Source organism: Podarcis gaigeae, assembly GCF_964106915.1.
Source record: "Podarcis gaigeae genome assembly, chromosome: 4".
Lineage (NCBI taxonomy): Eukaryota > Metazoa > Chordata > Lepidosauria > Squamata > Lacertidae > Podarcis > Podarcis gaigeae.
The window spans coordinates 41,922,970-41,949,859 of record NC_139677.1 but is presented as its reverse complement, the minus strand read 5'-3'; the positions used below and the strand labels follow the sequence as shown (position 1 = coordinate 41,949,859).

General features: G+C 42.6%; 1 protein-coding gene and 1 long non-coding RNA gene across 3 annotated transcripts in view; one reads left to right on the top strand and one right to left on the bottom strand.

The window, feature by feature from the left end:
* The window catches only part of LOC310842520, an 88,649-nt gene extending 71,095 nt beyond the window's left edge, over positions 1-17,554 (top strand). The window contains exons 4-6 of one of the 2 annotated variants that reach the window (XR_014563145.1): positions 14,108-14,155; positions 16,087-16,216; positions 17,473-17,554. This is a non-coding gene — a long non-coding RNA (uncharacterized lncRNA). The remainder of the gene's footprint in view (positions 1-14,107; positions 14,156-16,086; positions 16,217-17,472) is intronic. The other variant, XR_014563144.1, reaches the window with a different exon arrangement.
* GRPR (gastrin releasing peptide receptor) lies at positions 30-24,577 on the bottom strand. Its single transcript, XM_083734492.1, has 3 exons — positions 23,535-24,577; positions 8,220-8,571; positions 30-5,084 (listed from the first exon to the last, which is right to left on the bottom strand). Exons 1-3 carry the CDS (start codon positions 24,143-24,145, stop codon positions 4,698-4,700), a joined length of 1,350 nt encoding a protein of 449 aa, XP_083590618.1. The 5' UTR covers positions 24,146-24,577; the 3' UTR covers positions 30-4,697.
* Between the last annotated feature and the right edge of the window lie 2,313 nt (positions 24,578-26,890).

Here is a 26,890-nt window from a genome sequence, read left to right as displayed (position 1 = left end):
TGGCAAAATGCACACTGTTGTAAACATAGTTAAACTTACATTTATTTAATGGTATCACTTTTCACATTTAGATTGTATACAACATACGGCTTATTTCAGAAGGGGGCCACACAACCCCGGTAAACACAACTCTCCTCACATTTTTTTCACAACATGAATTAATACTGTACTGAAAATACTTAGAGATTCTTGACCATTCTAATCAAGGCCTGCCTTCACCACCACCCCTCTGCTGCTGTTGTTGAAAATATAAAAATCCTTCGCTTTGCTCATTTAATAGATGTGCAGCATAATCCAAGCATGTCTTATATAAAATGGAGAGGATTCCTCACCCAGCCTTTATGAATCCCTCTGCAATGAAGAGCCCTCTTAATTCTCCTTGAGTTTACATTTACTTTTACATATCGGTTTACATTGGGGGGGGGGACATTTAGATGCTGTTTGTGTTTTCATCTGGACTCTGAGATTTAGGGTTTGCCATCCTCTTTTATGCAAAACATAACCCATATGGCTTAATTAGGCCTATTAAGGAGATTCAAGTCTTTCAGACTCTTGTGTGTAAACTAGGGTGGGAAGAAGGAGAGGCACACATGGGAGGAGAAAAAGGTAGTTTCCAGGGCTTTGGGAGTCATTTTGACTAAGAGCAGCAGGAGTGGAATTCAGGGCAGGGCAGGGCAAGCCCAGACTATTTAGTTATTTTAAAGGGTGAGAGCTATTATTATATTGGAGTCTCAAATCCATATGGAGGGATGATCATACTTAAAATAAATTTGTAATGTTTAAAATGGTAACTGTTGTTGCTAGGCTATAGTAGAACAGTGAGTCAGGAACTCTGTTTCCCATCAGGCTGTCCACCTTGGAACTCTTCCCCTTTCCCAGCAAACCTGCCTGGATGGAAGAAGGTTTTGTCTCTCTCTAGGAAGTCTGTTGCTCTCTTCTTGGTCTCTCCAGTTGAATCTTCAAAAGTCTGAACTGTGGGAAGTTTGAAGGTAGACTTGCTTTTTTGTAAAGGCTAAATTGTGGTGAATGGAAGCCCAATCAGCCCGCTGGGGGTAGCTACTCTACTTAACTGGCAATATAGGCACTGCTTAATGATCACCGCAGACATAGGACAGGACTTGCCCATAGGGATTCTGGGTTTCTCTATAGGCAGACAGTATCCCATGTTTTACCAAAAAGTTTGTGTCTTATCAGGATGTTCTCCTGCAGAAGGGTCCAAGAGAAGTTTTGTTTGTTTGTTTTTAAAAAAGTAAAAGTAATTAATCTTCCCAGTTCCCAGTTCACTAGCTGCCACTGGTTGGCAGGGGATATTCAGGCCAATTCTCCAGTGAAACATAGTTCAGGACAAAGTGGGTGCCAGGAATTCAGTGCAAGCTGCTATTATTGATATTATTCTGATCTGGGCATTGAGATGTGGTGCACAATGCCAAATGCTGAAAGACCTGCAAAATGGAAACATAAAGAATGTCAACGAGCTGTTGCAAAATACTAGGCTGACAAGTAAGTTTGCCAAGCGATCTTCACTGCCTGCTGTTGTGACCACTATTGTCTCGATTGTCAATCCCATACAGGAATTGGAGTTACACTGCCAGGAAAAGGATATGACAAATCCTGAAAACAGAATGGGGGGAAACCAACAACCATCGAAAAGGGAGTGAGTTAGCTTGTAAAAAAAGCTTTCCAGAATTAGAATCTCCTGCACAGCTAAGAATAGGAAGACGTGTCAGCTGTAAAATGTGTTGAGAATATATAGAGGAAGCAAAGAAGTACTTTAAGAATTAGTACTGTGTTGATTTCACTGGGATCTGACAGAAATGGTCATTTTAAAAGAATTGTGAATCACCTCAATTTGGAAGTGCATCAGCAGGCAATACAGCTGCACTGGGAGAAAAGCAGTGATAAACATCCATGGCTGAAAATACGGAAGACACAAAATGCAGAAAATATCAAATTCACAGTCACTTTGGCATGTGGGGAGACTATTTCTGCATATCTGGTCCATAATCACTCTTGCTACCAGCCACTTAGAGTGCCTTATGAATGATGAAAGACCTGATCGTGAAACTACCAGCATTTAATCACTGTAGAGATTTTGTTTATTACAGAGAAGTGTTGGCAAGTATCAGTGCCACAGAACTAAAATGAAAATTTGATGAATGTTTGGCATTCAGTATTCCCATTGATGGCAGTGTCAGCAAACAGAAGATAACAAATGTATTAGTTGTAGAACTGCAATGACAAATGGAAATTGGAGAAATCTTTTCCTACTGATGCATCTGCCAGAGCAGAATAGGGCTAAAGGTTTGCTTGAAGCCCTGAAATAAAGTAGTTTTTGATGAACTACATGAAAGAAGCCCGGAAATAATGTAGTTCTGATGTCAAGAAACGGATGGAAATGACTGGAGAATCAGCAAACACAGCGAAGAACTCTGGTCTTGGGAAACATTTAAGAGATCAGCACATTAGAGAAAGTTTGACTTTTTTGGTGCTGTGCTCACTGATCAGACCTTGCTGCATCATCACCACTGTTCCAGAGCTGAAGATCTGGAAGGCTAGCCTATTAGCTTGGAACACCTACTTCCACACATCAAAGAATAAAACAAATCTACTGGGTTCTGTCTTTCTCGCATCAAAACAATTTTTGCAAAATCACTATGTATGGTTTATACAGCACCATGTCCACCTCATTAATAATAGTGTTGCTCAACCAGACTAGTTGCCAGAAAGTCTGGGTAGATCTTAAGAAGACTGAAGATAGAAAAGAAAAATCAGAAGCCCATGGTCTACTGAAAACATGGAATGCTAAAGCACATTTGGCTAACAAAACGGGAATAGCTTAGATTGCACTAGGTTCTACAATATTATCTGTAATGTGATAAGAGCATCTTTCCTGGCATACTTACTTGTAGAGATTCAGCAATCAGAAGGCTACAGTTAATGAAGGAAGGTCCTTTCCCTGGAGATGTGAATCCAAATCCAAATTTAACTTTGCTGGTCATGGTGAAAGTGAAAGAATTGAAGATTTGTTAACAGTCAAAATGCATGTGCAATTTGTTTGGAAAGTGTGCAAGCAGCTGAACATTTTTTTTAGCAGAGCATCTTCATAAAGAACAGGATGTCTGCTATCCAAGGTCTGCTATAAACATAGTTACTCACACAGCTTGTGAAGACAGGATTGATATTGTATGCTAGAATCTTTCTTGCATAGAAGAAGGAAGGGAACCATGGGAAGTAATTTCTAAAGTGCCCCCATCTCCCACATTGGAGTGATTTAGGATGTTCAGTGTCTCTGTATCTTCGCTAGCTGTTTCCTATAAATTATAGCATGGTGCAATAATGTCTGGCAGCAATTGCAATTCTCTCACCACACAGCGCAAACTAAAAATAATTGTGTCCCTGCATAATGACACACAAACACAGGTAGTTAATGCATGGCCAAACCCAGCTCTGAATGGGCTTGGTACAGCCTGTTGTGATCCCCAACCAGCTGTTGTCCACTTTTTTTCAATCAAAGTCAGGAGACAATGTCAGCCTGCTCAGGAGATTTATGCTGAATGGATTATAAAAAAAGAGAGTTCTGGACATTTTAGTTTCGTTTTAAATGCCAAGCTTCTTTAAATTACAACAATTTACTATTAGCATATATGTTCCAAGACATTTGCCTATTTAAATCAATGTGTGTTTAATTATTTCAAGTGAAGATGAAAAATGCACTGTTGCATGATTTTTAAGTGCCCTTTTGCGTTCATTCCCCTGCCCTCTGCCACAGTGAAAATTCCTTTAAAAAAATCCCTGGGTGACATCACTTTGGATTTAATAGGTTTTACTCTAAACTAAGCATGCTTAGAAATGCTGCCTTACTTTAGTGCAAAAAGCAAAACCATAAAGGTGTTTTCTTAAGCATGAGTGAAGGTGGGCAGGTAAGATAGAACCAGGGAGTCCCTTACATCATTTTGTTATTTCGTTTTTGTTGCAGGCTTGCTCATTTAAAATGGTGTAAGTAAGAAATTAGCATCCTACCAGACAAAATGGGGGGGAAAGCCTTTTGGCCAATCTCCAAAAATGGTCGTGCTCTCTTTGCATATGTGCTAACCTGTTGTGCAAGTGCAAATGTATTACACTGATCTGACTCAGCTACTAGGACTGTCCCATCTATGCAGGTATTTCACAGAAAGGGGATGAGAATGCCTTATCAGTGGGTATTATGGGTCCAGAAGAGTGGAGTGTGGCACAGTGAACATGGAGGGTACTGTGGACCCTGTGGCTGTTTCCATACAGTGTGAAGGACAAAATGGGGGACTGGCTCATTTTAGCAATAAATAACGATAATGATAATAACCCTGACTTTCTTCCAGAACCTGCATGTACCAAAAAAGTTTCCTCCCTCCGCAGTCTTCTGTACAAGGCTAACAAAGGAACAGGCTGATAATCTGATGAGGACTTGGATGCCTTCAACATTCATCTCTGAACAGTAGAAACCGAAAGGAACCCACATATTATAATGCAAGACCCTAAAAATGACAGTGCAGGTGTGGGCAGCCCTTCTGCTCTGCATTAAACCTTGCTAGCATGCTGTCAGTTTGTTCTCTGGTCACTGTCCGCCTCTCTGTGCAATTATGTACATTTGTTACTTACAGGAGCAAACAAACAAAACAAAACAAGCAGCAATGGCTACACAGATCTTTCTGTGGTGCAGCCTATACATTCTCCTCGTGGCAGGGGTGGTTGCCATTGATGAAGCTGAACACGACCATCGATTGGTTGGAGCTCTTGACGGACGCCATCCGCGTGGTGCTCCTGCTCTGGGACTTCATGAGCTCGCGGGCTTTGCAACATGAAAGCTGGTGGTTAAATTGTTTCCTGAAACTTTTGCTGAGCAGGTAGAGTGCAAAGGGGTTAATGCAAGAGTTGGCAAATGCCAGGATCCGAGCACAGAGAGAAGTGATAAAGTGCAGAATGGATGTGTCCACCTCGGAATAATGGTACGATCGATATAAGTAGATGATGTGATTGGGCAGCCAACAGAAAGCGAAGATGCAGACGAAAACCAGCACTGTCTTGGCTAGGCGTTTTCGCGATTCCATCTGAAAAGAACAACATGGTCAACAACATTCAATAGAAGATGTGGAAACTATTTCAGTTTAACAGAGGATAGGGTGATTTTGTTCTGCACTGAGTTTAGCAATCTCTGAAATATAGTCATGCTTCTCCCACCCCTTCTAAAACTCCATTTTCTTTTGAAATAAATCCATTTGAAATATTAATAAAAATAATAAAAATAATTTATTATTTGTACCCCGCCCATCTGGCTGGGTTTCCCCAGCCACTCTGGGCTGCTTTCAACAGAGCATTAAAAACAGAATAAAGCTTCAAACATTAAAAACTTCCCTAAACAGGGCTGCCTTCAGATGTCTTCTAAAAGTCAGATAGTTGTTTATTTCTTTGACATCTGATGGGAGGGCGTTCCACAGAGCGTTCCACAATATGTTTACAGTCCAGTCCTATCCATGTTTGCTGGACCCCGAGTTGAACGGGACTTACTTCCATGTAAGAATGCAAAGGACTGCAGCTCTATGGGACTAGTTAAATGCATTATGACACCTTGCATACATACAGTGAAGTACAGCAGTAAAGATTTGCCATTATGGAACACCATATTTCATACCAAGAGCAGAGGAACATATTGCCCTATGGTTCTATCCATGTTTGTCCCATCATTGGTAACTTGATCTTTGTACAAATGTAAGGAGAGGGGAGCCTTGCTGCAGGGAGCAGAACTCCCATGTCATAGTTATGTGAGGAAAGTATCCTGTGGACAAGAAATGCATAAACATACTTTTCAGTGGTGTTTCCAGTTCAGTTAAATACAGAAAATGGGCACATCTAAGTCCTACCAAGACATCACAGCTCCCCATGCTCCCCAAAGCCACAAAAACTGAAGTATGCAAAGAGAACAAAGTGGAGATGTGAGGAAAAATCCTGTTCTTTGTTTTTGACAGTGCCAAAAATGAGAATCTTGAAAAGCAGAGTAAATGGCAATGCTGCCCCCACAATTCCTGCTCTTTGCTAGTGAGTTGGGGCAGCAGAGCAAAGGGTGTGCAGGAGCTGAAGTAGTCAATATGTGTGGATAATGGAGGTACTTGGATCCTAATGTCCCTTCAAAACTGGGGCAGACACTCTTTTATATTCAGATAGATACATGCAGAATACTGCTGCCTATGCCTCATTGCCTAGCAGATGGACAGCACTATCAATGTTGACAGTGTTCCGGTTCAGAGCTTAATTCCACCTCTAGACGACCCCTAACCGGACAGCCATTTGGTTCCTCTTTACATGGCCTGGTTATAAATATTTTCAGATCTGGCCTGGGCATTTGCCTGGGCATCATCCAGACCTTCTCAGTCTTGCTAGCCACCCAGAGTGGCTGCAGCAACCCAGTCTTATGGGTGGGGTATTATCATTATTATTAGTAGTAGTAGTAGTATTACCTGACACCTCACCTCCCTGAACATCTCCCAGTCTTCTACCACCCTAACCTCCTTTCCCGTTCTTTTGCCTGCCCATCTATACCCTTGTTCCAGCCCCACACAAGATGCTTTTCTCAGCTCAGATCCAGCCTGCAATTATTTCTGCTTCTGGCCATACACTCCTGTGGATTTATTCAGTAGTGGCATGTGGCATAGGCTGGAGTCACTCTCACAGCACCAGCACTGCAGCTTCTTACCTAGATGGGACTGAGGCTGGGTGGGTGTGAGGTTGCACTGGTAGAACCACCAGATTGGTGTTGTGGCCACAGAACTCTGAGCTCACTGCTGCCATTGCCCAACTCAGCCTCATCTGGGTAAGCAATGGTAAAACCAATTTCAGGAGGGCAGCTCCATCCCAACACTTGTACCAACGCCGGATCTAGCCCAGCAGTTTCATTCAATCCCAGCAATTCTATTCAGTGGGGTGCAATCTGGCCAGGGTTTTCATTTCAACTTTCTGTATCTCGACACTGACAGCCATGGAGAAATCTAGAGAGCAGTGACTATATCTCACAAAAGAATCAGTCAACAAGTAATGAGCTTAGCCTCTCAGAAAAGCAGCTATTCCACCTTGAAAGAGGGAAGCCAGCAACAGTACCGCCATTGTCATCTATCACTGTCACTTCAGATCTTTTATTCCTCTCAGTTGCATAGACTGAAAGGTATGGAGTTGACAACAGGTGATTGACACAACAATTTTTTTCCAAAGATCAAACTAACAATTAAGTTCTGTGATAGACTTTTCTGTGAAGGCAAATCATATATACTTTATGGAGTGGAATCTTAACTTAATACTTGTTGCTCCTGCCACCTGCATGGACATTATGAAGGCAGAAGGTAATGCAATAAACAAGCAATACTTGTTTCTGAAAGAGACAAAAGGCACTGTCTGTCTGAAACTCAAAGGGAAAACCACTGTTTTACAGACTTAATCTTGGCTCCTGTTTCCTTTAGCTGGTGAGAAATATTGCTTCTCCTTTTTACTCTGCATATATTCAACAGCTATTGCCAGAGGTGCAGAAGGAAGAATAGAATCAAGCATGAGCAAGAAATACAAGAAGAATGCTTAGTATAATTTAGAAAACAGAAAGAGCATTAATTGTTTTTGGAAAACACCCACAAGTGTGATACTTTTATTTCACCCCAATTTTTTTTAGTTAATGCACAATTTAAAATGCAATCCTATGCATGTTTACTCAGAGGTAAGGGCCAACTGTATTCAATCGGGCTCACTCTCCAGTGAGTGTAGAGCAGGGGTGGGGATCCTGTGACCCTTCCAATGTTTCATGTTTGCAAAGGTCACTAGGATTTGTTATCCATATCCTTCTTGGAGGCATGAACCAATCAGGTGGACTGGACAGAAATAAAGGTGCTGGTTATTGAGTCCTTCCCCAGAAATGTTACGTATTTAATCCTCACATCACTTTTCAACATGAATGTATTTATGGAATTGCTTTAGAGAAACAGTCTTTGAACTCCAAATACTTAAGTCATTAGAACTGTAAATAAACAAGGACAAATGGAAAGGAACTCCCACTCATGAAATATACACAAATGACAAGCTGCAATGTAATTCATCCTTATCTCTTTGCTCAATGGATCCTTTGAAACACCTTTCTCTTTATTTGTAATGAAATGTCATTCCCAGTTTGGCTTTGGGTAGTTATGACTTGCAAACAAAATAAGACATACCTGTTTTCTAACATGGACATTTCCTTCCACCGGTAGGTTGTAAGCACTCCGTATCAGGTTTTTGGCAATGAAATAATAGTATACTGAAATAACAGACAGGGGAATTATGTAAAAGATGAGAAAGGAAGCCATGGATTGAATTTTTGGATGCAGCTCATTGGTCAGTGGGTAGGGTGTACAACTGATGAATGTTTTGTTAGTGCCTTTGTCATAGAAAGGTCGCAAGTCTGAAAACACAGCTTCAGGAATGGCAAGCAGCATAGATAAAATCCAGATCATGATAGCTTTCAAACAAATCTTCATCAGGGCGTGGGAAGCTTGAATGTCCATTGGTCTCACTATAGCTCTATACCTAAGGACAAGAAAAATAATTATGTTACTAACCATAAGGATGAACCTACTGGGTCAAACACGCCTTGATTAGCACCTTATTCACATGAGAAAATATGTTTGGTCATAAAAACTGGGTTATACTCTTCCCTTCCCCCCATTCCCAGTAATAATAATAATAATTTTATTATTTATACCCCACCCATCTAGCTGGGTTTCCCCAGCCACTCTGGGCAGCTTCCAACACACATAGAAACAGTGGATCTGAATCTCTGATGGTGAGGATTACCAAAGACTTGCCTGACATGGCTGATGGCTATTTTGAAAAACGTTAAACTCTTTTAGGAAAAATAGTTCAGCCTGCAAAATGATTGCCCATGACATTGATTCCTTTTCATTAATGTGGGCATTAATATGTATATAAATAGCATTCATAAGGGGCTCCTTTTGATGAGAACAGAAAGGAGGACAGCACATAACATTCAGAGTGACAGCAGCTGAAAGTGCCAGACCATCTTGTGTTTGGTTTGGCTACATTTCCTGGAGGGATTTCTCCCTGTGCCCAGTGTTGCTGATTCTGTACCTCTTAGTAAAAATCTACCATAGATTGGACAAAAGTCCCTCCTCTGCTGTCTTGCACTTTGCATCAGGGAGAAAAGCCTCCTTCGGTGCAGTGGAGGTTTCCTTCCTGATGCAAAGAGCAGCTTCAGGTGGGAGCGTAATTTTAATCTAGACCACAGTGGGATGGGGTGTTAAACTTCCCTTCCTTACCTTCTTACCTGACCCCTGTACAGCTGCTACTGACATTTTTTTAAAAAAAGGAGGAACATGCATTTTAATTGCATTCAAACAATGAAAATCATATCTAATTTATCCCTTGTAATTGTGTCTTTTTTGCCTTAGTTCGCTTTCCCAAAGTTAATGACTGTATCATTCAAGAAGGCCAGAACTCCTGCTGAGAAAAGTCAAAATCCCTGTACCTTCATGTTGAATTAATATCCAATGTTTTCTGGAGGAGATGCTTCAGTGTTTGAATCCACTTATGACGCACAAGATTTCACTGGGGGAAAGGAAATCTGACTGATCTAGTTATTCAGGTGGAAGGGACAAGAGTTATTGACACAAGAGAAAATATCTCAAGGGTTATCACATGGAAGATGGAGCAAGATTATTTTCTCCTGCTCTGGAGGGCAGGACTCGGACCAATGGATTCAAGTTACAAGAAAGTAGGTTCTCAGAAAGAACTTTCAGATGGTAAGAGCTGTTCGACAATGCAGTGGACACCGTTGGGAGGTGGTGAACTCTCCTTCCTTGGAGGTTTTTAAGCAGAGGTTGGATGGCCACCTGCCATGGATGCTTTAGTTGAAATTCCTACATTGCAGGGGGTTGGACTAGATGATCCTTGGGGTCCCTTCCAACTCTACAGTTCTATGATTCTATGTAAATTTCCCTGACTCTTTTGTATCATTGGCTGCCGCTTGCAGGCGGTAGGCAAAGAAACATACAACACAGTTATGTCACATCACAGGATATCATTCTGAGCAGAAACCTAATGTTCTCCTGCAGTCTGTAGCTTTAGCCTATGAATGAAAAACAGCAGAATCTTTGAACTGATTAATCTCCACTGTGACTAGCAGACAGTGGTGGCTGGTGAGGCAGTTTGTTAGTTGGAACTGCTGGGTTTTGCTGTGGAATTGTTAAGGTACGAAAGCTTCCTTTCCCTCCAAGTGCTTGGAGGGAGGGCCTTCCTCATTCAGCAGCACTGTGAGGATGCAGAATTTCTGACTATTGACCAAGCTGACTGAAGCTGATGTGTGTCCAACAACTTCTGCAGAACTTCAGGATCCCTATCTCTGGACTAGGAAACCAGTTCATCAGCTGCTACCACCAGACGACTCACTCACCTTTAATGGGCAGAATGATAGCTCACATTCCACGTGCTTTTGGAATTTATTCTCTTCCCTTACAGTATTATACCTTCCCAACCCAGGATGCAGCTCAATAAGACACTGAACAAGTGGTATTTTTCCAGTTGTTAATTAACGATGTATGGCTACACAAAATGTCGTTTTTAGGGACTGCTACTATAAACACCTGGATATATCCTTTCAGTTCATTGGGCTCCTTTACTATTTTATGATAAAACATGTCACTTAATTCCCCACCCCTAGTGCATTCCTATTTTTGTTCAAATCATCTAATTTATGTAAACAATTATCTGTGATGTCAAATTGCATGTGTGGAACAGATTTCATTTGTGTTTGCTCTAGAAGGCTGTTACTATTTGATCAAGATAAGCACATTCTTAAGAAAATTAATGTGAGTGGGAGAGTCAAGCACTCATTCAATGTCTCCCATGGGGCATAAAAGTGTTTAACTTTGGCTCAATCATACTCACTGCTGCTTAATCCAGATTTTTAATTTTAATTCAGTGGGGAGACTTCTGTTGTTTGTACACTTCCCAACTGAGCCAAAAAGGTTAAAAAGCAATTATGTTATTGCTTGATGTGTAATTACTGAATAGCTGCTTTTAAAAAATAAAATAGCTGTGCTTTCTGCCTTGCTCTCTCTCCCATTTTAGTACTGTAGATTATTTGCTATGTGTGTGCATTTCGTATGGAAGCCCAGAATTAACAAATGTGTTCATTGACCAGCAGAAAGGAATATGATGATCTACACATAAGCACCTTCAATAGCAACATTTGGCCCAGGACTGGTCTGTTAAGTTGAAGGGACCTGTGTGCAGCAGTTGTTGGTAAGGCAGGGGTGCTTACCTGACCTCCCATCACTGCTGTCCCTGTGGTGTACCACGCGGGCAAAGAAAAAGAGCAAGGCAGCAGCGAGATTGGTGTGGTGCAAACACACCAGGAGAAACACTGGATTGGCTCTGCCAATGTGTTTCCACCACACCAACCTCACCACCACTTCACTTGCCCTCCTGGTACTCTATGGTCAGGTAAGCAGCAGCACCTACCCATTACTACTGCCTGTGTACAAGATGAATAGTGGGAGCCCTAGTGGATCATCAAGTATCAGTCATAAGCATCAGGTTTTTCTGCCTATTTCCATACTCCTCAGCAATGGCGCAAAGCCACTGAGCTCATCAATACTAATCACGAATTGTCTGAAAGACCACAGTGTATGGGTGGTTAGATTTTAACAACATTTAATCAGTTCTCCTGAATTAGATAAGTTTTTTGTGTGTGTTCAGTGCTTTTGTACTAGTCAGACAATTGGTTCAATTACTTAAAAAGTCTTTCTCCAGAACTCCAGCTGAGATGCAGGTGGACAGTATGGGGATGACCCTTATAAGAAATATTCAGAAAGCTCTGCAATAGCTACTGTTTAGCTCAGAGAAAACATGAGCAAAAAAGGCTGCTTTGGTAATATAATCTTACCCAGTTCCTGAGTCAATTCTGTCCTGCACCTCTTTCAGTTAATAGCACATCCTAAATGCATTTTAATAGCTGCTCTTTGCTGCGGTAGTTTCAGAAATCTAGTCAGATATCTGGGAGTTAACATCAACTGAGTGAAAAGTTTGGACGTGGTCTGTTCCCAGCCAAACATACAAATAACCAAATAAAACAATAATACATCCCAGGTTTTAGTATGATTTTGGGATAATGTAATTTTGGAGACATGCTGAATTTTTACAACGCATCTTAAAAAGATCCAGCAGTTCATCTTCAGTTAGCCACTACCTACAAGTATGATTGTTTGTCTTGGCACTGATTTTGAAACTGAGGGTGGATTTGCATGGGTGGACAGTAATATAAGCTAGACTGAATCCACCTCCAGCCACTTTCTTCCTACAAAGAAAATTATGGTTACAATCACCTCAGGGTGAAAGCAACAGTGGTTGCCAAAATCAGCTTGTAGAAAAGAGAAAAATGCCCAGGTGAGTCACTCTGGAAGTTAATGGCTTAAGTGAGTACGTTCCTATTTACCTGGACCAAGACAAAGAAGTTGCTATAGTAACTGATTTAGTTCACAGTGACATAAAGCGTAGCTAGTCAGGAATGACGATGGGGAAATACGGAGCTGGAGAAACTCATAGTAGATAGAGAAGTGTAATTGCTGGAATCCTTGCAGAGGCTAACAAAGAACATTATGAGAAACCTGCAACCAAGCTCTGTGCTTACAGATAAGCAGCCCAAACTCATCTGAAATGTTTCAAGTGATGTGCTGTACAACCTTTGAAGCTACGCTTCTGGTTCTGTTCCCTATTTCCATGTGCATGTTTTTATTATTTACCATCAGAATTTATGGCAGCTTAAATCCCTGATACAGATGCATTGAGATGGTAACTAATTGGTGGGATTTACTTGGGAAACCATATTTGGGTACCGAAGAACCCTATTTTCCCCTGGCATCCTGCTAAATAAAGCAAATTCCAACACTATCATTCATGGGGCTTCAATTTTATATAAATAATAATAATAATAATCTAAAACTTAAGACAGATTCTTTGAGTTATGAATCTCAAAGGACTCACAACCCTTAGAATATCCCAAAGAACATTAGGAATCATCAGAAGCTACTAGTGAATATGATGTATCTTGAAACATTTATCATGAAACATTCTCCCCATGGAGAAATAGAATATCTGAAGAAAAATGCAGCAAATATCAAGCCGGCAACCAGGATGCATCTGTCCAGTGTGTGAGACCCTGCTCTCTTCCAGTGTTTCATGTGTGCAGGCAGACATCCCTAAAGAGACAGAGAGATGGACAGAAATATGCCACTCCACATAGTGGTAATGCCAAGATTACTGCCTTGCAGCAAGAGCCCATTTAGCAAGGCTGCTCTTCTCTCTAGCATATTTAGGTAAAGGTAAAGGAACCCCTGACCATTAGGTCCAGTCGTGACCGATTCTGGGGTTGCGGCGCTCATCTCGCTTTATTGGCCGAGGGTACCGGCGTACAGCTTCCGGGTCATGTGGCCAGCATGACTAAGCTGCTTCTGGCGAACCAGAGCAGCGCATGGAAACGCCATTTACCTTCCCGCTGGAGCGATACCTATTTATCTACTTGCACTTTGACGTCCTTTCAAACTGCTAGGTGGGCAGGAGCAGGGACCGAGCAACGGGAGCTCACCCCATCCAGGGGATTCGAACCGCCGACCTTCTGATCAGCAAGCCCTAGGCTCTGTGGTTTAACCCACAGCGCCATTTAGCAGAGTGATTAATCCAATCTCAGTCCCAAGCAATGTCAGCTAATAAGTGCAGCAAATGTTCTGCACAGAACCCACAAACAAGTGGCCTCTCAAAACTCACAGTCCAACATTATCAGCAATTAATATCCAGGACTCAACGTCCTGCTCTTTTTCAAAGTTCAGACACAGGTTCCCTTGGAGATGGCTTGAGTTGGCCTCAATTAAAAAAAATATGTAATCTATTCAGTAAATCTATTAATATTATTCTTGTAGGACCTTAGCAGAAGCAGGGTGTTCATCTGCCCGTGTGCTTTTTTTGTGTGTGTATGTTATTTAAAGAAAGATTGTACTACTAGAAATTCTACAGATTGGAAGTTGCTACCATGATAAATGCTTTTTTCCAGGTTATTGTTTACCTGAAAAGGCAAGAACACAGTGGAAGACTGATGCAGGTATGCAGTTATAAACATTATGATCCAAATGTTTCCTTGAACAGGAGAGTGGGCTACAAACATTTGCATTACGGGAGAGAAATGTCATCTTGAGCGATGTCGCATATAAAAATATATCCCTGCGAACGGAAAAGAACTACTTGTGACTTCGTCAAGTTCCTTATTTATTTGATCGTACAGACCCTTCTCATCCAGTACAGCCACCACTATCGGCTGATAATACAGGATAACCTTATGGTGAGTTTGGTCCAGATTTGCTCGTGCTTTGAAAAGTACAAAAGGTTGGAAGAATGGATGCCCTTTTTCAGAATATTTTAAAAAATATTATGGTATGATGAATTCGTGAGCAGGATTTGAGATATGAGCAACAGAAGTAATTAGGTTATAATATTGTAATTGTAGGGAGGCGGGTGGCATTGTGGGTTAAACCACAGAGCCTAGGACTTGCCAATCAGAAGGTCACGGTTCGAATCCCCGCGACGGGGTGAGCTCCTGTTGCTCGGTCCCAGCTCCTGCCAACCTAGCAGTTCGAAAGCACATCAAAGTGCAAGTAGATAAATAGGTACCTCTCCGGCGGGAAGGTAAACAGCATTTCCGTGCACTGCTCTGGTTCACCAGAAGTGGCTTAGTCATGCTGGCCACATGACCTGGAAGCTGTACGCCGGCTCCCTCGGCCAATAAGGCGAGATGAGCGCCGCAACCCCAGAGTCGGTCACGACTGGGCCTAATGGTCTCTTTACCTTTACCAATTGTAGTTGTGATTTAATAGATAGAAGATAGGGTGCAGCAAAATGAAGGGGAGAACAACTCCATGGAAAATGGGCAAGAAGTCAATAAAAATAAGAAAAAACAATGGGACAGAGCGATGGGAAAATTTCTGGAGCAACAATGGGATATCAGCTTCACCCAAGTCTCATGCTCTACCAACTGAGCTAGATGCAGTAATTTAAGCAAGTGATGTTCTTTCAGTGTTTCTAATTTGAATTCCGTGGACATCTTTGAATTCCCTTCACCCTTCAAAAGGTCTGCTGATATAGCCATTCTGCCGATGACCAGCCAATCACGAGTGCCCACAAACATGGTGCAGGATGTGGACACTGAATATCAAAAACAGTATCTTGCAGAGATGCTTGCCTGAAGCCTGCCACCAGGGATGCAAAAGAATTTTGTTTGGCCTGCATTTTTAAGCAAGCTGACTTACATAATTCACACCTCCTAGAGGTGGTATACAGAACTAGCCTGCAGGTTTTGAACTTCTCCGAATTTTGAAATGCAGCTCTTGGCTCAAGGAAATGTACCCAAATGTGTAAGGCATGTGCATTTTGGGATAAAATGCTTTAGAAATGCATACATGGGGGGAATCCACACTGAAATAAATATTTAGTGATAAAATGCAAAAAACAATACATAGCACATAACAAAGAAACAAAAGATAAGTGTCTATCATATTGTAGTATTGTAATATTTTGTAATCATTTTAATTTTTTCCAATGTTTAGTCCTTGGGGCTTTTTTTCCAGGGAAGTCTGTGTGTAGAGGGTTACAGACAGATTTTTAAGAATTATATATTTAAGTGTGCACAATGTAAAAATGAGATGGTATCACCTTACAAAGAAACACATGCCAGGTAGACACATCCTTACAGGTAACTGCAACATGTCAGCTGCTCATGTTTTGTAGATCCTTATTTTCACCACTCCTCGTATTTCTAGCTCTTTTTGGCCAGAAATAATTAATTTCTATAATTATAGGGTTATTATTTCATAAGTGGCTCAGAGAGCACTATGTTCAACAATCTGATGTGTTTCCATTCACTCTGTCAGTGGGCTGCTGCAGTATGCCCTGTGCTATTTAAAGCCTTTTCAGAGGGATTATTTTCCTTAATGACTTAACTGCTAGTGATTTATTTTGATATGTCATTTTCTTACGCAGAACATAGACAGATGTGCTGAAAAGGAAATTCAGCCAATGTTCCCAGTTGGAGCTGGAGAGAATACAAAGCACAGAAAACTGCCCACTGCTGCCATGATTGATCTAAACAAGAATCAGAGTTCATAACGAGGTACAATTATATAGAAATGAGAGGTGCAGATTCATTCAGGCATTTATGCAAGGAACTGTGTGAAACAGCATTTAGGCTTGCCTTTATCTTCCTCTGCCCTGTGATTGGTCCTTCTGTTCCCAGGAACTACCGATCAGCGAGGACCAGGGGTACCAACTTTAATAATCGATCACAAGATGTGGTGCACGCACACACCAATTGAATGGCAATGCCCATCAACTTGGTGGGGAGGGGGTTGGCTCCCTCAAATATGTTATTAGGGGTAAGGCAAAGGGACTTTGGTCCCTAGGAGTTGGCTCCTATGGTGAGGACCATATGGTCCGGTAGTTTGGAAGTAGAGTTCAGATCCCTTCTTCCATGCCGCTAACTCAGGAGGTAATCCTAAACTCCAGTCAGCTGTGGTCTGACAGAGCAGCACAGCCAATGTCAAATTCACAGCCCAGGTTTCATAGAATTGTAGAGTTGGAAGGGATACCGAGGATCATGTAACCCAGAGCTAACAGGATCAGTGGTCAGGGATGATGGGAATTGTAGTCCCAAAACAGCTGGCAGGCCAAGTTTGGCCATCACTGATTCTAACCCCACCCCCTGCAATGCAGGAAAATGCAGCTGCCCCATATGGGTATTGAACTGCAACCTTGATGTTATCAGCACTATGCTCTAACCAGCGGAGCTGTCCAGCAGAGCAAAAAGGCCCAACTGGGACTGCTCCTGTCACATAATGGCAGCAGGGTCCACACAGAATCCATCAGACTCTGCACCACCTTACCCCCTTTTTGAGGGACTGTACTGGCTGCTGCCATCAGAGCTGCTGCCAGAGATTGCCTCTACCTGGCCAATATTTAGGCATTTGGTGTGCTCTTGTGTGGTGGAGCTGTTTTGCCAGCGGTCAAGCTCTCCTGCTGATGGGGGATAAGCAGAAGAATACACAGTGGAATCCTTCACCTATAGTAGGTATAATCTACATCACAAAGTAATTCTCAAGATCTCGCATAGGTAAACTCGGCCCTCCAGATGTTTGGGGACCACAATTCCCATCATCCCTGACCACTGGTCCTGTTAGCTAGGGGTGATGGGAGTTGTAGTCCCAAAACATCTGGAGGGTTGAGTTTACCTATGCCTGCTCAAGATGCTCAAGAGCAGATGTAGAGAAGTGGCTAAAGAATCTGAGGTTTGGGGGTAAATGTAATAACAATAATGTAGTAGTAGGCATGTTCTATGACAACCCCAGTCTTAAATTATGTCCTTTTGCACAGCCTCCTGAGCAAGCCAGTGTTGAAATAGCCAACACAGAAGCCCCTTATTGCTGTCCCACCACCTGCTGAAGCACAGGGAGCATTGGTGAGTGATAGGACCTTCTCAGTGGGGGCACCACATCTTTGGAAAGGCCTTTCCTCCAAGATGTCTCTGATGTTGATGTTGTTTACCTTTTGATGATGGTCTTTAATATGCTTCTTTAGCTATCACTTGCTGTTTATCTGTATCTTGTTCAGTTTTAGCTGTTGGTATATATTCCTCATGTAATATTGTTGTTTGTGCACAAGGCATTATTAATTTGCACTTTTTTCTACTGTTGGGTTTTATTTTACATTTAAAGCTTTGTTCTACTGTATGTGTATCCTGCCTCGGGACCATTTGATGAAGGGAGGAATTATAAATCAAATTTATAATAATATTGATGCTAATGCCACCACTCATCATCATCATCTTTCTCCAGCTGGTATATTTTATGAGGAACGGGACAATGTGTTGGTGCAGTGAAGCTCCAGCTCATAATCAGGATTGATAGGCACCTACAAACAACACCTGGTGCCCATATAATTGTATCTGTTTCTCATTCTTAAATATTTTTTTCCCTTCCTAGCTAGCTGCAACCACTGCAGCCCTTTGGCTGACCTCACCAAACGCCCTTTGCTTTGGTCATGGATAAACGTGCTGCTCATAACAGCTCTGAGTTTGCTGCACTTGAACCATCTGCTCTCATTCACCATCTCCACCATGCTGTTTGCACTGCATGGTGGAGATGGGCAGGGGAGCTGAAGAAATGCGCACTGTAAACAGGGATGTAATGAAGTCTTTTGCTGTATTGACAGAGTGGCAAGCAACCCAGGATGTTTAAGATTCTGTGGATTCATCATATCTAGCTATACACACACACAAGGCACAGAGTATGATAGGCCCTATTCAGAAGCAATCTCCAGGAAACAACTTTCTAGGAGAGCAGTCCAGCTGCCTTTCTAATTACAGTGGTACCTCGGGTTACGTACTTAATTCGTTCCAGAGGTCCGTTCTTAACCTGAAACTGTTCTTAACCTGAAGCACCACTTTAGCTAATGGGCCTCCTGCTGCTGCAGCAGCACCGCCACGGCACGATTTCTGTTCTCATCCTGAAGCAAAGTTCTTAACCTGAGGTACTATTTCTGGATTAGCGGAGTCTGTAACTTGAAGCGAATGTAACCTGAAGTGTATGTAACCCGAGGTACCACTGTATTGTGTATGCACACATAGGAGAGACTGAGGTTTGGTGTTTTGTATTGCTTCGTTTTATAGGAGGGTATTTGCCCAAGACGTTTTGATGGCTTTTGGTAGACAGTTCATATTACTCATACCCTCCAACATTTCTCCAGTGAAATTATGGACATCCTACCCATACCATCCAACATTCCTCTGATGAAAATAGGGGTGCCCAGTCTAGAAGAAGAAAAGCCAGAAATCACCAGGAACACCTTCCTCATTCTCTTAAAATGCCAATGGCACCCACCTGGGAAATGCTGGAACTGAGTTCAGGTGAGTGCCATGTGAAAAAAATCCTGAGGGTTGGGGCAGCCTATTCCATAGCCTCCAACATTTCTCTGATGAAAACAGGGATGTCCAAAGAAAAAGTGGGACATTCCAGGATCAAATCATAAACCAGGATGGCTTCTGTAGATCTGGGACTGTTCCTGGAAAATAGGGACACTTGGAGGGTCTGTTACTGCATTTATATATCACCTTATTTCCACTGAGCTCAGTGCAGTGTGCATGGTGTTTTTTTTCTCCTTTTGCTTTCACCACAGCCCTGTGAGGTGGGTTAAGCAGAGAGAGTGCACCTGGTCCAAGGTCAACCAATGAGCTTCACGGCCAAGTTCTGGTCTGATAGGCCAACAGTTTGAACCCTGCCAATGCACTGCACTGCCTTGGTGGAGAGTGGAGTGTGATGTCACGCTTTGTCTACCTGCCAAGCTGATTCCCTCAGCTGAACGTATACATGTGGGTTGTAGTTTCCCACATGTGCTGTATACATGCAACACATGCACAGACCGGCAGATTAGCAATGGAGACCTTGAAAAAAACAAACAAAACCCTGGAGAATTAATAACTATTCTTGTAATTCAGAAGCAGGAAGCAATCAAATTGGTATCAGCTTGAAAAGGCAAACTCCTAGACATTTTTACAGCTTCACAATATTGATTCTCTGCTGTGTGTCCACTACGAAACAGGTGGCTCTTGCACCTGCTGAGAGGAGAGAGAGTGACTGAGTTCATGCACCGCTGCTCCCTCCTGATCAGGTAACCACCGTTTTTCATGTTGACACAGTGCAAAGCATTTATCTGTCAGGACTCGGGGGGGGGGGCGGTTCTTGTGCAAAGCTGGGTGTTCAAAGCCTGGACAATGCTCTCTAGATGGGCTCTGTACCTCTTTCAGAAATTTTAATCAGCACCATTTGGGCTCTAGATATTTGCAAAATGTATTCCTTCCCTCTCCCCACATCCCAATAAATTATTGGCCTCACAGCACTTCAGATACTGGAAGAATCTGGTAGACTACTGAAAGGGCTATCTGTCCCGAACCTTCTAACAGTCAGCATCATTGGATGCCCATGAGTTCTAGTGTTATGAAGGAGAAAAGGCTCCTCCCAGGTAAATGCTGCACATCTTTTATTGCAACTCTCTGCCCTGCTCCCAAGCCAGGCTTAGTAAAGGGTAAAGGGGACCCCTGTCCATTAGGTCCAGTCATGACTGACTCTGGGGTTGAAGCGCTCATCTCGCTTTATTGGCCAAGGGAGCCGGCGTACAGCTTCCGGGTCATGTGGCCAGCATGACTAAGCCGCTTCTGGAGAACCAGCGCACGGAAACACCATTTACCTTCCCGCCAGAGCGATACCTATTTATCTACTTGCACTTTTTGTGGTGCTTTTGAACTGCTAGGTTGGCAGGAGCAGGGACCGAGCAACGGGAGCTCACCCCATTACGGGGATTCGAACCGCCGACCTTCTGATCGGCAAGCCCTAGGCTCTGTGGTTTAACCACCCACGGCCCTCAAGCCAGGCTTACAACACTGATAAATATTGCTCCTGCAGATCCTGCTGCCGCTCCTCCCATGAACCCAGCATTCCTGCTCCAGTACATCAATGGAGCTATGTGTGTTTTTGATAATACCTTTAGCCATTTTTGCTTCAGATGTCAGTTGCACATCTACTCATCTTAATTTCCCTGGCTTTCCTTTAGTTTTAACAGTCTATGTGGAATATTAATGGGGAGGAGCTGTCGCTCAGTGGTAGAGCATCTGCTTTGTGTGCAAGAGGTCCCAGGTTTCACCCCCAGCATCTCTCCCAGAAGCTGGGAGAAAACCTTCTCTGAAATCCTTGCGAGCCATAGCTGGTCACTATAGACAATACTGAGCTAGGTGGTCTGAGGCTTTTGAGGTATGAGTGTGTGTTTGTTTGTTTTTAACAATGGTGTATAAATTTTATAGGGACGCAGGTGGCGCTGTGGGTTAAACCACAGAGCCTAGGGCTTGCCGATCAGAAGGTCAGCGGTTCGAATCCCCACAATGGGGTGAGCTCCCGTTGCTCGGTCCCTGCTCCTACCAACCTAGCAGTTTGAAAGCGCATCAACTGCAAGTAGATAAATAGGTACTGCTCTGGTGGGAAGGTAAACGGCATTTCCGTGCACTGCTCTGGTTCGTCAGAAGCAGCTTAGTCATGCTGGCCACATGACCCGGAAGCTGTACGCCGGCTCCCTCAGCCAATAAAGCGAGATGAGCGCCGCAACCCCAGAGTCGGTCACAACTGGACCTAATGGTCAGGGGTCCCTTTACCTTTACTTATAAATTTTATGAAATTGATTGAATGAATGAATGAATGAATGAATGAATGAATGGGCCAATGGTCTGACTCAGTTAATATAGGATTTTACAACTCCTCTCATCTTTCCCTTTACACATTTCTTTCCTGAACTGAAAAGTTGAATCTTCTTAGCTTTTTTTCCTCATATGAAATATATGCTTTGCTCATTTGCTTCTAGGATAATCAATGCACAAACAGTGGTTTTAGCGCATGTCCTATCCTTTTGGATAATTCTTTGCATGCAGAATAAGGTGCCTGTAAGGGGGAGGAACCCCTTTATCCATCCCTCAGGTGGGGATAGGGATGCATGCACCATTGCTGACAGTTGTCTGACAACACGGATCACCCACAGGAGAGGGGAGCTTTCTTTCCACCTCTGGCCTCGGACTACCCACCTTCTGTCAAGGCTGTGCCAGGCAACTTTGCTGAACTTTCACCAGTTAAAAACAAATATCCTAAGGGAATCTCCGCCTCCTGAAATACAAGAAGCTGTGTTTGATTCACAAGTTGTTTTTGAGACGCAAGAGCCATGACTGGATGTCTACAGCTCACATGCTAAGATTATGCAGAGCCCAGTTTTAAAAACAATAGAAAGACAGTAGCATTCTTCTGTGAGTCTTTAGGAGGGAAGTGACTTCTGATGGCAGCCCTTCAAAATATCGTAGCTGAAACCCTCTCACAGCCTCCTCCCCATGCTAACTCCTGTCAATGGAGCTGCTTAACAGAGTTTGCTGGAATACAATGCTGCCTACTGGCCCAGCTGATGGGAGCTGGGGTCCAACAGTGGGAGGTCCATAGGCTGCCCGCCCCTGTCCTACAGATTTAATACACACAGCCAGACCACTGTACCACAAGCAACGAACAGGCAGCTATCCCCCAAACAGATAACTCAGGATGAGTAATTGAGCAAATAAACCAAGTCACTTGCAATAGTAAAGGCAGATGAGACAGCAAGAGAACCATAGACTCATAGACTTGAGATGGAAGGGACCCTGAGGATCATCTAGTCCAACCCCCTGCAATGCAGGAATATGCAGCTGCCCCATAGGGGGATTGAACCTGCAACCTGGCCATTATCAGCACCATGCTGTAACAAGCTGAGCTGTGTTCCTGTGAAGTTCCTATTCTAGGGGATTCAGTAATTTATAGTGCAATCCTATGCATGCCTATTCAGAAATACAGGTAAGTCCTATTCAGGAATAATTTCTACAATTCTTGTTTCATTGAACATGCCTTTATTACTGTTGTGTAGCAAAGGGCTCACTTATTTGCCGGGTGTGTATGTATGCAGAATACTAGGTTGGTTGTGGCGGTGAATGAGAGGGCAATTCATTTTCTTTACTAGGGAAATGCTCAGTGAGGTTCATAACATAGTGTTGTTTCTGTTCATTCAGTAAAACTCACCCTGTTTGTAGAAGGACCTTGCTAGCTATAGAATTGTGCAGACCTGATTATCTGCAAAGTTCTTTCATAGACAACAGGTCTGTGTAGGAAATCTCCAGTATAGAACACACAAGAGGATTTTACAGTCTGTAGAATCAATAAAGACGTTTGGCACATAAAGTCTGCTACATTTCATTTTGCAACATACATTCTGAATGCTTGTAGAAATAGGGTTTAACAATGTACTAAAGCTTTTAGCTGTTTCCTCATCAGGTTCCTAAAACGTAGAGGAAAGATAGATAACTTGCAGAAAGATAGATAACTGCAACTCTATAACTTTCCACTCAACACCTGTTAACTGTAATGGATTCTAAATCAATTTATGTGGAAGGAAATAGCCCAAATGAAATGAAATAGCTGATGAAATAACATGGGTCTAATTATGGTATGAATAATGACATCCCAGTTCCCTTGACCCTTATTTGTTTTTAAGAGTCAATTTTTTCCCCACTGAATTTTTTAAAAAAGCACAAAATAAAAGTAGTTTAATTAGGGCTAAGCATATTAAGAACACTGAAGTTGAAGGGCACAGCAAGTTTCCACGTTGGGAAAGGTAGCTATTTTGTCATGTCTAACTTATATAGCTTTAGGTACAGATTTTAAGCAACCCATTATTATTATTTTATTGTAAACTTTTCAGAGGGAGGAGAAAGACATAACTTCAACCATACAGTACTCCAAAACCAAATTTGATCCACAAAGAGCCTTGGGTTTTTAACACACCATACTATATGAACCTCAAGAAGACTTTTAGGCACAACTGCTTACCTGTCAGCAGAGAGAGCCATGAGGGTGAAGACGGACACCCCCACCGAAGTCAGCTGTATGAAAGGGATAAGTTTACATCCAACCCGACCAAACAGCCATTCAGCAGACAGATACCTGCTGGCATCCACAGGAACACAGGTGAGCAAAAGAAGCAAATCTCCAAAAGCCAAGCTTGAGATGAACAAGTTGGGGACATTCCTCATGGACTTCACGGTGCAGAAGATTTTGATCAGCGTAACATTGCCGACGAGTCCTATCAAGATGATGATCCCATAAATGGTCGGAATTGCATACAGGAACCGATAGTAAAACAAGTCCTCATCCAGGAAGGACAGATTTGCATGTTGAGCAGAAGAGGTGTTGCAAAGAATGAAGCCATCCAACTCCACATCTAGCATAACGCACTCTTCAGAAGACATGGTCAAGTTTTGGCGTACCAAAAAAAATGCTTGCCTGATTATTATTTTTACCCCAAAAAGAAAAGAAAAAGAAAAAAGCTTCATAAATTCTTTCGAGCAGATTTCGTCCCTTAGTGGTGATTGGCAGAAATGGAATATGTGACGTGACTGATCATAGAAGGAAACACATGCACAAGAAGAAACCCAGCCCATTCAAAACAAGGAAGCATCAGCATAGCTTCTGTTTCAAAACTTTGCTCTCTCTCCTGTTCATGAGGCCTGGGAATAAGTACTTCCCCAGTTTGCAAAGACTGAGCAGTGTTCTACATAAAGCAGTCCATAGTCCATTACCAACACTCCTAGTGAGGTTTCAGTGTCGAAACGAAGGGGTTGCATTTTGCAAGAACTTTTGGTAGTTGCTGCTCTTTCCAGCCCTTTCAGATCCTGCACTTGCAGGCTGCGTTTGCAGCAAAGGTGAGGTGCAGCTCCTTTAAACACTCAAATCCTAGAAGCAGGGTCTCTGGGACGTCAGCTCTCTCCCTGCTTCGCACCATAGCAAGCTTCCTTCTGTGAGTACAGTAGATATATAGGAAAGTGCAGTCTTTTTCTGGGGGATGTCAGCCACCTACTGGACAATTTCATCACTGCCCAATGAATTGTGTTTTGAAATATACTCTTGAATCCCTCTAATGTATTTTTGTTGGGATTGTTCTTATGTAGGAGGCACAAGTTTAAAGTCTCACACTTTACTACATTTCTTACATTTGTTCCTTAGTACATTAATTTAGAGGGAGATATACAAAAGGCATCTGATGTCTGACCCTACAATTCAAGAGAGCTAGAATTCTGCACAAACAGTCTCAAGATACTTGAACAATTTACTCTGTTTCATCCAAGATTCTGTTAGAATCAATTATACAAATTGTGTCTATTTGCCTATAGGCTGTAACCTTGTTCACACGTACCTAGGAGTCATCATTACTGGACACAATGGGATGTTCTTTCCAGTAAACATATATGGGTTTGAGTTGTGTATCTATTTAATTTGAACAGTACTGGATTCTTGTGGATTCCCAGTTGTGTGGTAGGGGTGAGGGAGATTTTCTGCAGAAATGCTAAGGATGTGTTCAGTATATGGGTGTATCTGAAATTCTCCTTATCTGAATTTCTTCCTGTGTTTCAGAGGTCTGAAATACCAGCACTTATTTCTATACAGAACAGACACGTTAGGTATTCTCCAATGTTCTGGGATGTACAATCTGCTGTTGTGTTCCATAGGATCACAGGCAGCTACCTTATGTTATATTATGTTATGTTAGATCCTTGGGTCCACCTAGCTTAAGAGCTCTCCAAGGTTTCACACAGGAAGTCTATCCCAGCCATACCTAGACATGCCAGAGATTGAAGCACGGACCTTTGGCACACAAAACAGATGGATGCTCTGCTATGGTCCTTCCATTCACTGATACCTTGCAGCTATTCTCACAACTAATGTTAATGTGTGTATTAACAAATTACATTGGTACTCTGCCCTTCCTCCCAAAATGGAGCTCAGGGTGACAGACACCATACAATAATACAATAAATCAGGGCTACCCAATGTGATGTTTTTGGACTACTTATCCCTGACTATTGACCAGGCTTTCTGGGACTGTTGAAAGTTGAAGACTAGCAAGATCTGGAGGGTACCACATTGGATACGCCTTCAATAAATCATACAACATTTGAAGACCTCATTGAAAGCACAGTGAAGTCTCATACCAAACTAAACTCGAAGGCCCGCAACATAGCCAAGGTAGAGGACTGCCTGATTTCACCTGTGAGAGAGTTCCATAAATACCCCCTTCGTCAAGAACCCCAGTGCCTCATATCACCACCCTCTTTCCCACTCCCACTGACAAAACTGTGAGCAGCCCGTCTCTCTGCAACTGGAGAATCTGGGTTGGAAGGTTCTGTGGAAGGTGCTTCTTCAAGTACTTGGTCCTAAGTAATTCAGGGCTTTGTTCAATAGTACCAGCCCCTTGGATTGGGCCCACTAGCTCACAGGCATCCAGTACAGTATTTTGAGGATCAAAACTGATGCAGTCTCCCCTTGCATTCTGCACCAGCTGCCACTACTGGACCATTTTCAAGGGTAGCCCCATGTAGAGAGCATTACAGTAATACCCGTGGTTAACAGAATGTTCTTTCAACAGGGTGTTTTTCCCCGCACAAGAGGATATCTGTGCCTTGGTAAGAGACTTCACCCAAAGAACCTTGATGTAATCATATATGAAATCTAGCACTGTGAAAATTCATTTCCAAGCATTGAGAAAAACCTAAGGAGTGTTTCCGGGGTTTCCTTCAAATTCAAAATTATAAGGCCAAGAAATGTTAATTGGTTGCTGGGTTTTTATTGTGGTAATAATTTAGGTTGATAGAGCACTAGTTTGCAAGTGAGAATGCACAGTCTCAGAGTCCAGGGTTATTGTCTCTCTGGTGAGAGCTTATATGTGGGCATTGGTGTGCTTTGACTGGATGTGGAGTTACTCCAAATCCTATTCTATCTCATTATGAGGTAAGTGGAAGTAGGGGGTCCTAGGAAGGCAGTAAATATCCCCGCTCCATTTAATCCTATGGCAGGTATTTCCCTCACACCACTTTTGTGGTTGAAGTTGAGCTGTTGTGAGATTGGGCCGGGGGAGCGGAGTCTAAAGGGGTGTGGGACAGAGCTTTCCAAACTGTGTGTCCTGGCATGTTAGTGTGTTGGCCCTCCACACTCCTCCCGAGGCTGGAAGAGGGTTACGTTAACCTCTGGTTTGCTAATAAAACTGAATTACTGTGTCACGAAATGATGCAAAACTGAATTACTGTGTTGTGAAATGATGCATCTCTAAAAAGTGTGTCACCAGCATGAAAAGCTCTGGTGTAGGATTGGGCATAAGTCCAGTACAACCCTTTGCCGCTCATGCCCCACCC